The 14838-nt window shown below is 34.5% G+C and overlaps 3 protein-coding genes across 3 annotated transcripts; 2 read left to right on the forward strand and 1 right to left on the reverse strand.

Annotated features, from left to right (window-relative positions):
* Positions 1-4146: 4146 nt before the first annotated feature.
* LOC132189514 (heavy metal-associated isoprenylated plant protein 26-like) lies at positions 4147-5308 on the forward strand. Its single transcript, XM_059604259.1, has 2 exons — positions 4147-4327; positions 4698-5308. The coding sequence occupies exons 1-2, from the start codon at positions 4247-4249 to the stop codon at positions 5079-5081; spliced, it is 465 nt and encodes a 154-aa protein (XP_059460242.1). The 5' UTR covers positions 4147-4246; the 3' UTR covers positions 5082-5308.
* Positions 5309-9069: 3761 nt separating this feature from the next.
* LOC132163598 (uncharacterized) lies at positions 9070-10395 on the reverse strand. Its single transcript, XM_059573949.1, has one exon. It carries the CDS (start codon positions 10116-10118, stop codon positions 9276-9278), a length of 843 nt encoding a protein of 280 aa, XP_059429932.1. The 5' UTR covers positions 10119-10395; the 3' UTR covers positions 9070-9275.
* An 881-nt stretch (positions 10396-11276) lies between these two features.
* LOC132189524 (heavy metal-associated isoprenylated plant protein 26-like) lies at positions 11277-12319 on the forward strand. Its single transcript, XM_059604269.1, has 2 exons — positions 11277-11472; positions 11658-12319. The coding sequence occupies exons 1-2, from the start codon at positions 11380-11382 to the stop codon at positions 12039-12041; spliced, it is 477 nt and encodes a 158-aa protein (XP_059460252.1). The 5' UTR covers positions 11277-11379; the 3' UTR covers positions 12042-12319.
* Positions 12320-14838: the final 2519 nt, after the last annotated feature.

The following is a 14838-nucleotide window of genomic DNA, read 5'->3' on the forward strand; positions in this document are numbered from 1 at the left end:
CGTGTTGTTTGAAAAATCAAAATCAAAATACAATTAAGTGCTTGATAAGAACATGCCGAACAATCTAAAAACCTACTCTATTAAGTAGTTATTTGGTTTAGCAGTTTTAAAACGTGCTATTAGAATTATATATATGGAAAAATTACAGTTTATTCTCCCAAAGTTGAAAACGTTTTTCAATTCGAACATTAAAGTTTCAATTTTTGTAATCCATCCTCCAAAGTTTCAAATTTTTGCAATTTGACCAATTGTATCCAAAACTTTTTATATTGCCCATAATTTTTATTTTATTTTTTATAAAAAATTTAATAAAAAAAAAAATTCAGGGTGGCTCTTTTGCCCATTTGGACTTTTTGCACCCCCAAATTTGTGTGTTTTTTTTTTCATAAAAAAAAAAAAAAAAAAGGGGCAATATGGAAATTTTGGGATAATATTGGTTGAATTGAAAAAAATTGAAACTTTGTGGGGCTCAAAAATTGAAACTTTTCATGTTCGAATTGAAAAACGCTGTCAACTTTAGGAGGAATAAACTATAATTTTTCATATATATATATATATACAATTAAGTGTTGAATAAGAATATGCGAAACAATCTATGAACCTAGTAGTTGTTTAGATCTTTGTTTATTGCCTACTTTGTTTATTGCCTACATGGCTACATGAGGCTATTTGAAAAATGTAACCGATTGACAAAACGACACCTACAAATTTAATTCACCGTTGTGCTTACATTGCGTTATGCACCTCCATGTGGCAGCATTGATTGATGTTCATAGCCGTTGAAGTGAAAACGACAGAAATAGTATTAAGATTTGGCCCTTATCATGTTCTGTCGTTGAATAGAATAAAGGGCGAAAAATCAGGGCAAGCCAACTTTTTTATCTTTCTACTATGGTGTCAGCAAATATGTTCATAAGATAATGTTTTCAATAAATTCATTTCTTGCCTAGTTGCATCTCTTAGTAGGATATTATAGTTTTTATTACAATTTTTTTTATAAATTGATGTGATAATTTACTGACATCAATTTTATTGCTTAATATTTTTGTCATTAAGAATTTAAGAATCTGTCACGAGAATTTACAAGAAAATTGTAGTAAGAACTGTAATATCCCACGCATTTTTCTTAATATAAAACTAGAATGTCCAAGTGGATGCAAATTCCAATCACCAAAAAGTAAGCAAAACTTGATTTTTGTATAGTTAAGAAGTGTATTTTTTGAAACTTCCAAAAGGGAAACCTAGGCTTGGCCATCATCAAAAGTATAAACAAATCTCTTATGAACATGTTATATATATCCAACTGAATAATATATTTAATTTGTTTGTATATAATATGAAACAACATGGAGAACGGCATATAGATACAAAGGCAAACTTCAAAGAAAGATTGTTTTAGATGTGATCGTCAGCTTGGGTGCATCTTTGCATGTAGAGCCAAAATTAAAACACAAAGAGCTTTAGTTTTGTCTTAACATGGAAATGGAACTACTTGTTATTATCTTATTTCAGTGCATACAGAGCCTAACATCATACCAAACAGAAATGTTTTGTTTCGTAGATCAGGATTGAAGAGTCTGAATTATTTAATTAAATTAGTTAAGTTATTATTGACTTATATAATTTTATGGTAATGCTTCAGCACGATTCAAATCTGACAAGCGAACACAAATTACCATCCCAACTGCTAATCACTGAAAAACTCATAAATCATTTGGGTTGAGTGGGCTAGAGCCAAGCCCATATTCATGACTTGGATAAGAAGAACTAGGGTACAAAGACAAGACTTGAATGAGGCCCTGGCCCAGCTGCATAATCCATACATGTTCCTCAAGGAATTCATCTTGTAGCCTACATCTTTCTCATACATGTCACACAATATTAATTAAATATAAACGGTTACCTCCGTTTCGTAAATGATTTATTGTAAAAATTGTAGTACCTCAAATATTTATTTTTTAATTTTTGACAGGCTAATATGCCGTAGGGCTCAAAGCCTACCTACGAGAGATTCGGAGAGAACATTAAGACTAATGGGCCGCGGAGAAATCCATCAATCTAACCCAATGACTAACTTGATTTCAGGACTCGAGTACACTTATACAAACTCGATTCCTTTCTTGCCACATCATCCAATAACCATCTGCTTATACCAAATGACCTTCGATATTCTCGGGAGAATATTTTAGGGAAAAGTCCACTTAACCCCCTTAAACTACCACTCAATTGACAATGTCCCCCCCAAACTTTCAATTGTGACATTGTGCCCCTCAAACTACCAAAAATTGTCAATGTTCCCCCCAATGACGAAATTACCCTTAGTAAAATAAAAAAAAATAAAAAAATAACCTAAAAAAACTAACAAAAAAAAAAATCCAAACGTTGGCCAATATATATATATATTTTTTTAAATCAATTTTATAAGAAAAAAATTTAAAAAATTTCGATTTTTTTTTTTGTATTTTTTTTGTTTATAATTTTATTTAAATAAAAATTTACGTTTAAAAAAATAAAATTTTCGTTTAATAAAATGAATTTTTTTTTTTGTTTTTAAAAACTTAAATAAAAAAAATAGTTTTTTTTTTTAATAAAAATTTCCGTTTTAAAAAAAAATTAAAATTTTTTGTTGAAAAAAATTTGTTTTTTTAAAAACTATTATTTTTAAATTAAAATTTTTCGTTTTTAAAAAAAATCAATTTTTTTTTTTTGAATTTGTAGGGGTATTTTTGTCTTATTGAGAAATCTATAGGAGCATTTTTGTCTTATTGCTAGTCTTGGGGAGGACATTGACAATGTTTTGGTAGTTTGGAGGGGACATTGTCACAATTAAAAGTTTGGGGGGGGACATTGTCAATTGGGTGGTAGTTTGAGGGGGGTATGTGGACTTTACCCAATATTTTATAAGCACAACAATGCATATAGATAAGGAGGTCTTCTCACCTAATCCAGATATTTTTCTTTACGTACACTTTCAATTCAATTTTTGATTTTTCAAACTGACTTAAGCATAGGAGGCTTCGTCAACCTTTTGACGCTAACAATTTTCAATAACTTTTTCTCTTTATTTTGCAAGCGCTTCATCCCCGGTCGAGCCATTCGGAAAATTACTTTTAACAAATTTTATCAAAATCACAAGGATATAACTTTTGTGGTTGAAACAAGTAAGCCACCAATAATTATGGTCTCAAAAAATCTCCTCACAATGCTTTTGGGTCCATTCTATTATCGTCACTTCCTCATTTCCTTATCATAACTGATGACGTGTTATATTCTACTTGATGATTATCATTTTCTCAACAATGAAAAGGTTAATTTTTCAGAAAATAAAGTCAAGCTATAACTTATAGCTAATAAATATCACATAGACTATTATCTTAATTTGTACAAAAATTATAATAAAAAAATCCTCATATGTACATGAGATAAGAGGATTACGTACAAGTACCCAAGAATTATATAGATTTTCTATTTATTTATTTTTCAAATCCATCATTAATTTAATCTATAAGCTTCATTACAAATTTAATGGCTAATTAAAAAGAAAACGAAAATTAATCAATAATAATAATAATAAAAAAAAGATTATTTATAAAAACGGTAATTATGGTTGAAGGACACTTGGCAGTTGGTGACAACCAACATGTTGTCATTGTCCCACACGCAACGCTCTTATCTCCTTATATCGAAAAAGCCCCGTAATATTCAAAGTGGACCCACCACTCAGGTACTCGTACCCATCCTGCGGGGCCGGTTTTGAAAGTCCGGCCCCACACACCGCCATCAAATCCACCAAAAAGTTAAAGCACAAAAGCGCGTGAGCGGAAATCTCCCCAACTCCCGCCAAAACAGCGTGGGGTCCACCGGGTCGGTGCATAGTCAGTGCATGGTCTACAGGGAGTGGGAATCCTCCCCGTCCAAATTCATCGATTGTCTAGCCCACCGTGTTATCCACGACACGTGTCGAAGACCCAACACGAAGAACCAAGTAACCGACGATCCAGATTCATTTTTATTATATTATATACGAGCACCAACGTCCCAGATTTCGAGTGGACCATAGCTAGCCTCTATGAGCTGTGCTTATAAAAGTGGAGGACCCCAGAGTAAGATACTCCGCCAGACTATCATATCATTAGTCCCACTCGCAGATATTTTTGCTCCCTCTATTATAACTCCATTTCCCCCCACACAACATTTTCCATTCCCCTCCCCCCACACACAACATTTTGGGTAAAGAAACGCGATAATGGGCGCTCTGGATCATCTCTCCAACATCTTCGATTGCTCCTCCGGCAGCTCCAGGCTCAAGAAACGCAAGCAATTGCAGGTACATCTTTCATTTCTTTCTTCAACTATTTCATTGGATCTATTTTATATCTCCGTGTTGAATGAAATCGAGAGAATTCTATCGATCTTGTAATATAAATATGGACTTTAGCCGTTAGTTTTCCATGCCGGAAAAGTCCATTTCCAAATCCAGTGGACGGGGATTAAACTGCGTCGTATTATTATTATTATTTTGTCCTACGTTAGCTTCTGGAATATACACCCCTCTTTACGGGTGGGGCCCACATGTTAGATATAGAATATAAGCTTTTGGTCGGGCATTATTATCTGTACGCTTTAATAGAGCCAGTAATTGTTTGCCACGTGTGGGACTAATTTTGTTTGAATTTGAAATGGGGTGGTGTGATCAGACGGTGGAGATCAAGGTGAAGATGGACTGCGAAGGATGCGAGCGGAAGGTGAAGAAGGCGGTGGAGGGAATGAAGGGTGTGAAGCAGGTGGACGTGGACCGCAAGTCGCACAAGGTGACGGTCATTGGATATGTGGACCCGGGCAAGGTGGTGTCCCGCGTGGCGCATCGGACGGGTAAGAGGGCGGAGATCTGGCCCTACGTGCCATACGACGTCGTTGATCACCCCTACGCTCCTGGGGTCTACGACAGGAAGGCGCCAGCTGGGTACGTGCGGAACGTGCAGGATCCGCAGATGTCGTATCTGACACGTGCGAGCTCCACTGAGGTGCGGTACACCACAGCTTTCAGTGATGAGAACCCCGCAGCTTGTGCCATCATGTGATGCTATATATAAAATGCTGAACAAAAAATACTAGTAGTACTTATGTGGTTGGTGGAGTTATTAGGACCGTAGATTTCTTAATTCTCTGTGATGCAAATTAATTTTGGTTTTTTTTTTGTTTGGTTGGGGACTATGACTTGGTCATTAGATCTTAGAATCAAAGAATTAAATCTTCAATTATGTAATTTTCATTGTATATTTTGATGAAACTATTCGTCTAGATCCAAGATTTTGTCAATTGGTTAAAAATTATGTACCAAAATATTAACAATTTAAAAAAGAAAAACTACTGTTTTCTATTTATTTATGAGTAATATATATAAGCTTTGAATGTATTCGATTTCATTCTTTTTCGTGCCTGATTTCTGATTTTAGAATATTAATAAAATAAAATAAAATAAATTATCATGTGTTTGCATATTAGCCAAATGATCGATTAAATTCATTATTTATTATTCGCTTAAGCTCTAAGTTAATAGTTAATGTTACTCCTAAACATGAGCCTTGTTACATAATTATGCGGATTCCCATGGTCCAATTATGAAAATATAACCCTGTATGATTGTCTTCTCATTATGGGCTACATTGGAATGGTGATTTCTTAGAAATAATTGTCTTCAATTATGTGGATTCCCATGGTCCAATTATGAAAATATAATCCTGTATGATTTGTCTTCTCATTTTGGTCCAAACCATCCTTATGTTTTCGAATGAGAGTATTTGAAATAGAGAGTAGTCATTTCACGGTTAAATGTAATAAAATTATATGACATTTTGTACATAATTCAATGTAATAAAATAAAATATTGATTGTTATGCATAGTTATTTCAATTTTGGACTTATTATCTACCAAATGACCCTTATGGTCTCGAATGGGGAATAGGATTCTCGATTTTACGGTTAGATGTAATAAAATAACGTGATATTATGTACATTATTAAATGTAATAAAATAAAATATTAATTATAAAATAATTTATCTCAATTTCAATCAAAAATAGAAAAGATGAAAAAAAATCTATTGTTATCTTGGATGAGTCGGTACTTGGTAACGTGGTGGTGGGCTGGTGGCGATAATAATTGTTCCAAAATGGTCCACAACTTTATTGAGGAGGAAAGAGCAATATGCTTGAATATGAACTAAGGCCCACAACTTTTTGTTTTCTTCTAAATAGGCCCACAACTTTTTGTTTTTTGTTTACCATGTGAATGACAAATGACAAATGACAGGTTGCTTAATCATGTAATTTAGTGCTACTTCCAACCTTATTTGTTTGCCAATAAAGTTTGCTAGTAAACTCCTCTTTAATATATCAACCATTAGATTTGTAGACTCATGTAGACTCCAGACAAAATCAATGGTAGATTCATCTGTTCACTATGGAGATAGTTAAAAATAGAATAAATTCTATCATCATTTCTCTAAAATATATAATCTAAATAGAAAATATAATTTTAAGACCAACATTTTATTTTTAGTCTATTCATCATTTATCTCAAACATGAAATTCAAAACATAATGGTCCATTTAATTAATTAAACTGTGATAATTAAGGAAACTTCCTGGTATGTGAATTGGATAGAGACCTTTTGCATGTTATTCTATGATTATCACCTTAATCTAATTCTTGACAACAACGGAAAACCCATGTCAAAGTTGTCATCAACTTCTCAACTTCTTTCTTAATCAATTTAGGCTTTTCACAGTTTCAAGTTTGAACACTTGAAAAGGATGCCGTCCAAAACAACGATGGTATCATGGTATTATTGGTAGGTGTCAATTATGTCATGTTCTTCTAATCAACAAAACACAGCAAGTGGATAATTTCCTTGTTTTCTCGGAGAGCCTAACACAGCCAAATTGACTACTTTTGCTTTTTAATGGGTAAGATTAAGCTTATCTAACTAGATAGAAACAAGGTGCATATAAGAGTTGGGTAACCCTAACAAAATATCATGTACAGTTGATACAACGCTAAATAAAAATAAAAAATAAAAAATTGAAAATGCGCCGAATGATTAGCGATCTAATAATTTCTTGATTTTATGCAAGAATAAATTATAGTAAAATTAAAAGTGGAAAAATTAATGAAGAAAAAAAATGCAAATAGTCATAGGTGTGATGTTTAGCATCATAGCATGCAGAGGTAAAGCTCCATTTTATAACACTTGTCTGTTTTAAAAACATGAAAATAACAATGAGTGGAGTGCAAGCTACACTTTGTCACACACCATAATGAAGGTGGCGACCATGCTATTCGGCCAAATAAGAATGATAAGGAAGCATATAAAATTCAGGCCCCTGACTCAATGGGGAAAAAGCAAAGGCTTCTGTTTTAGAATAACATATACCAATATGTCACATCCTGGGACAGTGGGACATCATTCCACCTATGGAAACCTTATAGACAGCCATGCATTTGGAGTAGAATTGAAAAGTGTCCACCTCTCATGACTATGCTAGCAATGATGTAAATTACAGATGTTTCAGCAAGATGAAATCATTCAAGAAGACTTATTGTAAAGGATATAAAACATACATAGACAATCTTAGACTAGAAGAATACCTTTCACTCCATATGATCTTCCAAGCATGCAAGCCTCCCTGCTTGTGTGAGTCAGAGAGCAAGCAAGCCTCCCTGAATAGCCACTCAATCAACTTGGCAAATTCATCTTGTTTTCATAAACAGAAAACTAAGGAACAAAAATGAGTCAGAGCTGCAGAAATATATTTATTAAAAAAAAAAAAATCCAATCTTCTATTGCAACATGGCCTTTCAGTCCTTGGACTTTTTGTTCTCCCATGTGGAAAATCACAAAACCTCCAAAATTGAACCCCACTAGTTGTCAACCTGCTACAGAGTAATAATCTCTCACACTCTCCACCATTGTCCAATCTGCCAAAAAGGCTCTTCACCTGTCTTTGTTTGTAGTGAATAGATAAAGCACTTTAATTCTCTGATTACAGTTTCTCCTAATACCATAGATAAAGCATTTTAACTCTCTGATTACAGTTTCTCCTAATACCATAGATAAAGCATTCTTCAGTTGTGTATAATAATGCTTATCTATTATGTGTAGCATTACTCATAGATTAGAGCACACGATCTTCCTATAGGCACAATGACTTTGCTTAAAGAGGATAAACAGGACTCATATATCTCCTTTACTATTTTTTTAATGAAGATGCTTTATTTACTGAGGAACAAAAGATTGCAGGAAAAGTATATACCTACATTTGGCTGTTGGAAAGAAAGAGGAATGAAAATGGTTAATGTAAATAATTTGTAATCATTTTCCTTTCCACACAGTTTTTGTGAACCAAAAGTCACAGAGTTCACAAATTCAGCAACAAGCTTTCCAAACAGACAGTACATCCATTGCATTTAATAGTTCACTCCCCAAAATCATACAACGTTGGAGATCATCGGCTATCATTCCGACATCTGAAGCATTTGGCTTCACATAATCTGATAATCTTGGGTGCGGCGCAGATGTGTGCTTTGAGGGTTTTACAATGAACACTGTGATTGATATGATCATTTGAACATACATGGAGATAGAAAATAAGTACCCATAATTCCAGAACTCAAATAAGTTTGTTACTACATGTCAGAGACCATTACAACTAAAACATCTCAATCACACCATTATCCAAACTAGTTTGCATTATAAAGATAGTAAAACAGCTATATGCAGTCATCACTTCCATCAGCATCCAAAAAGCAATGACATGTGGAAAACAATCTCCAAGGTGCCTAAATGTTAATGGAAGCTATCATAACACAAAATGCACTTGAAAATATTTTGGTGTTCATCACATTGGCATTAAATGAATTGCATAAATCAATCAACTTCACTAAGGTCATTAAAATCAATATATACATGCTCAACTCATTAGCAATCATCTAATTGCACTTGACACAAACATTGTTACTTTGTCGTCCAATTCGCGAAAAACAATCCACGGTAACACTTACAGCAGATATAACATTAACCATCAACTAAATCTCATTGCAATCAATAGCTACTAAGAAAAATAATCCCTCAATATTACATCAAAATAAAAATTACCGGTTACACCAAAAAGTTATCCTTATAGCCAAGCTGAGCCAATGGATTGCTTTGAAAAAAAAATCTTCACCAGTTTCCAAATACAACACCAGCAAAATTGCTAACCATACTCAATCTATCTCACTCAGTTTTCCTCCTCTTCTTCTTGTTCTTATCCCTCTGCTCCTCCGAAATATCCTCTGCTATCTCCTCAACCTCCTTATTCTTCCTCTTCTTGCTCTCCTCCTCCTTTACTTCTACAATTCCCATTCTACCCCTATAATCGCTCTCGGCTGCAATCCCATTATTCTTAAAATCACCACCTTCGTTTATCTCCTTCTTCTCCTCCTTCTTCCTTTTATAGCTCTTTGGTTCCACCGAATACGAGTCGGCTAAACCTATTTCTTTACTTTCTTCTTTAATAATCTCTTCGGCGAAGATCTTCTTCATTTTGTGCTTCTTTGTCTCGCTCTCCATTCCCACATTACCCTCATTGCTTCCTCCCGGATTCTCTTCAGGCTTGATTTTCACTTTAATTTCAGTGCCTCTACTCTCCCCAAATTTACCAAACTCGCCCTTCTGCTTATTCTTCCAATGCTTCTCTCTCTTACCCTCGTCTCCAACCCCTTGACCCATTTCCTGACCCGAAACGACGATCCGGGTAGGTTTCTCGTCCCTTTCTATCCCGTTTCCGCCGGTAATATTACTCTCCAGCCAATCTCTTATTTGTTTGTGACTCCGTGCTTGACTCACATCGCTGAGGGTCTCCGATTTGGGCCGGTAGTGCCTCTGCTCGGACCGTGTACCTCCGAGCTCCTTCTCGTGCTGCCTCAAGTCCTTGAAAGAGGCAAGGGCGCGTCGGAGGTAGGCGCATACGGCCGGAGACGCGCCGTTCTCGGTGGAGACGAATGTGGAGAGAGTCGAGGTGGCCTTCTTGAGCGAGATTGGCTTCGACAAGCGGACCTCACCTATGACCGTCTTCATGGGTTTGAGAGAAGAAACAGTAGGTGGGTTTTCTAGGGTTCGGGTATTATGTTAGTGAGAGAGAGAGAAAGAGAGAGAAACAAACCTTGTGAATCTGTGATCGGAGCTCCGGTGGACGCTACGCACGGCTGAGTTGGAGCGGCGTAGAGTGAGGCTGAGGGAGAGGGAGGCGCCGCGTGAGACAACTGAGGGAGACGTGAGAAGGAGGCGTGAGAGAACTGAGGGAGATGGAGGCGTGAGAGACGGGGCGGGTATCCGTACCGACCCGTGACCCTTACTACGACCCGACTCGGTACGGAGGCGGGTATCCGGGATTTTTAAAAACACACTACTCACCCCACAATCAGACCCGACCTGTACGGGTAATTGAAAAATCAACCCGGATCCGCCTTTTTGTTAAGGAAAATGGACGGGGCGGGTTTTGCGGGTTGGACGGGTATTTGTCCACCCCAAGAAAAAATAATAATGGGCCAAAAATAACTTGGGCCTCTTTTAAAGGGCCGTTAAGAACAGTTACTAACGCAAAGCCGAAAATAAACTTGAAAGATTTATTAGAGACATGATACAAACTTAACTTTTTTGCCTAATATAAGTTCAATTTTTTGTCTTATTTTTTTATTTAAAAAATAAAATAAAATGTATGAAGCAATCCTATCTATTTTTTATTTTTCTTTTATTTAGCATTTTTAAAAAAAATTTAAAAAAAATATTTTTTTATAATAATATTATATCTTTTAAAAATAATATAATTTTTAAAATTACCATTAAATTTTATTTTAAATGACAAAAAAAGTGACGATAACATGTTTTTAAATCATCATTCAATTTTTAAATGACAATAGAGTGACGGTAACATGATATTATAGAAGTACTCCGAAACACTCAGATTGTTTCCAAAAGAAATCTGACACAGGACAGTATAAGTGATCTACGGTAGAAAATGTGTCCAAAGTCCAAACCAAGTTCACACTAGAGGGACACGTGGCGAAGACCCATAAACAGAGAACCAAGAAGCAGGACGATCCAGATGTGCCGACGTCCCAGCGGATTGCAAGTGGACCATAGGATAGACAGACAGACAGACAGCCTCCACTCCACGAGATTTGCTTATAAAAGTGGAGGACCCCAGAGTCAGATTGTCCAACGTACTATCATTGCGGCCTCGCAAGTCGCAGCTTAGGCTTTTAGATATTTTTGCTTCCTTCTTTATATAACTCCATCTCCCACACACCATTTCTTGTAAACAAACGTGATAATATTAATGGGTGCTCTGGATCATATCACCGACCTCTTTGATTGCACTGGAGCCTCTTCTGGCGCCCGCTCCAGGCTCAAGCAACGCAAGCAATTGCAGGTAACTTAACTACCCTTCTCCTCTAAATCATCTCCTTGTCTCCTACGCAACCTTTTTATTTTGCACCCTGGAAAATATTTATTTCAAAAAGAAAGAAAAAAAAAGCTCAGGTGAGTTAAACTACGTTGTATTATTTGCCACGTATGGGACTAATTCGATTGATTTGAAATGGTTGGTGTGATTAGACGGTGGAGATCAAGGTGAAGATGGACTGCGAAGGATGCGAGCGGAAGGTGAGGAGGGCGCTGGAGGGAATGATGGGTGTGAAGCAGGTGACCGTGGAACGCAAGGCGCACAAGGTGACGGTCGTTGGATATGTGGACCCCGCCAGGGTGGTGTCCCGCTTGCAACATCGGACGAACAAGAGGGCCGAGATCTGGCCCTACTTGCCATACGACGTCGTTGATCACCCCTACGCGCCTGGGGTCTACGACAGGAAGGCCCCAGCTGGGTACGTGCGAAACGTGCAGGACCCGCAGATGTCGTATCTGACACGTGCGAGCTCCACTGAGGTGCGGTACACCACAGCTTTCAGTGATGAGAACCCCTCCGCTTGTTCCATCATGTGATGATGCTACAAATTAATGCTTGACAAAAAACTTATGACGTGGACTTCTTAGCACCGTAGATTTCTTATTCTCTGAAATTCTTCAATTATGTAATTCTGATATTATGGTGTAGATTCAATATCTTGTCTGTAAATTAAGCTTTTTGTCAATTGGTTATAATTATGTACCAAATATTAGCAGTTTAAAAAAGAAAAGAAAAAATGCTGTTATCTATTTATGAGTAATATAAGCTTGAAGTTTATTTCATAATTATAGAAATGTATTTGTATTCGTATTCATTCTCTTTGTGCTTTGTTTATGATGTTATAATATTAATTAAATAATTAAATTTATTATATTACTTTTAAGTTTTGATGGTCATTAGTGATATATTTTTTATGATATTATATCAAATGTAATGAATTTGAATATTATTTTCTTAATTATCTCTTATTTTTGTGTAAGAGAGAAAGTGTTCAAATATTAATTTTAAATTATTAAATTCATTATTTTTATTTGGCTTAAGCTCTAAGGTAATTAACTTGTGACTTAACACCTAAACATAAGCCTGAGGTTTATGGAATGATCATTCCAATGACCAAATTCTTTAATTGGAATATTGGAATATATTTTGTTCAAATTTTCTAAAATACCCTAGGTCCCTAGCTCTAAAAAATATTTACCAAAAAGCTATTATTTTAATTTTTCTGGCTAACAAAAAAAATATAATTAGTTTCTTTTCCTTTTCCTTTTCCTTATAAAAATAAAATAAATAAATAAATAGACGAAAATAAAGCTTTTTTTTATTCATGTGAATAACTATTCCTCTAGGTCTCTTTTTGGGGGAGGAACAAGTATTTCTCAAAATGTGGAATAGTCATTCCTAATGAATAATTATTCTTAAAAATAAAAGAGGAATAGTTATTTCGTTTTTGGACGCATTGTTGTCTACCAAACAATCCTTGCGGTTTTGGATGGGGATTAGGATTCTTTCTATCTCATTTAACATGGCGGGAAAAGAGTAATTAAATTGTTAGGATGCAATTAAATTACGTAACATTATATACACTTTTAGATATGATAAAATAACGTGATATTATGTACATTCTTAGATATAATAAAATAAAAAATTGACCATAAAACCATTCTTCTCAATTTCACTTGAAGTAGAGAAAATTCTTATATTGGATAGGTTGGTAACGTCATGGTGGTGATAATAATTGTTCTTAAATGAACAAAAAAAAAGTTCTTAAATGGTCCACAACTTTATTGGTGACAACTGTTTAACGTCGGATTCTCGTCCTTCCAACGATCTCTCTTATTTTGCAAGAGTAGCTTTGCTGCCAACCTAACTACCCAAAATATTGTGTCAACACTAATAAAGTTTGTAAAATATAATAAGTAATGCTACTTTTCACACTCATTTATTATATTCATTTTACATAAGTTAATGTTGGAAGTTATAAGCGACTTTAAAAAAAAAAATTGATAACATATAAAATCACTTAAAACACGTCACATTAACCGATATGAAATGAATGTTATAAGTGAGTGTAAAAAATTAATAGTATTACTCAAATACAATTTACCAGATCTTTCAACTAACTTCTTTATTTTTATTGGAGATGCAGTTATATTTTATGGTAATTGTCTATGTGGTCTCAAGGTCTATCCCCAACACACAAAATATATAATTTAAATATAAAATATAGCTTTAAGATAAACATTTTTTTTGTAGTCTATCTATCATTTATCTCAAACATTAAATTAATAGCAAAATAGTCCATTTAATTAATTAAATTATGACAGTTAAAGAAAGTTTCCTGGTATGTGAATTGATAGAGATCGTTTGCATGTTATTCTATAACTGTCACCTAATCTAATTCTTAACAGTGACTGGAAACTCCATGTCAAAGTTGTCATCAACTACTTCTCAACTTCTTTCTTAATCAATTTAGGTTTTCATAGATTAATGTTTGAACACTTCAAAGGAAGCTGTCCAAAACATGGATGGTAGGTGTCAATTATGTCATGTTTTCTAATTAACAAAGCAAGTGAATAATTTTATTGTTTTCTCATACAACGTAACACAATCGTTAAAGTATTGATTAAATAATTAAATTTACTCATTTATATCAGCTTAAGTTTTTTAGATAAATATGATTTAACATGGTATTAGAGTATAAGTCCTGAGTTTGAACTCTATCTCCGTCATTCACTTTTCATTTTAATTAAATATATCACGTGTTGTTCCTTACTCATTAAATAAAAAGTTTGAGCTTACATATGAAGGATAGTGTTAAAGTATTTTCAATTAAATGACTTGGGATAAGTTGTGATTTAAGATTAAACTTGGTTAACTAGATATATGGAAGCAAAATACATATTAGAGCCAAGTAGTCCTAACACTCGGAAAGGCGCATACAAAAAAGGATGATTTTTGTAGCACATAACGGAAAGGCGCATACAAGGGTGGAACTATAAGTTTTTGTGTAGGGTATAAACCTACATAGATACAAAGAGTTGTAAGGTATATAACTAAATCATCTACTCATCTAGAAAAAAATCTTCGGAGCCATGATATAACAAATAATATTTTTATGAGTATTAAAAAAAAAAAAAAAAAATTACAAAGACCCATATCATTGCATGGCATTGATTATATTTTAAACAATAGTCTCACATTGACTCGGGAAAACAAGCTAGGAATAAAAAAAAAGAATTTGGTAATGCATTGTACATTTAAAAATCGACCCTTTTTTTATTAATTGTATGCAATAACAAATTGTAGTCAAAGTAAAAGTGGAGAAATAAATGG

The sequence above is a fragment of the Corylus avellana genome, chromosome ca1 (assembly GCF_901000735.1).
Source record: "Corylus avellana chromosome ca1, CavTom2PMs-1.0".
Lineage (NCBI taxonomy): Eukaryota > Viridiplantae > Streptophyta > Magnoliopsida > Fagales > Betulaceae > Corylus > Corylus avellana.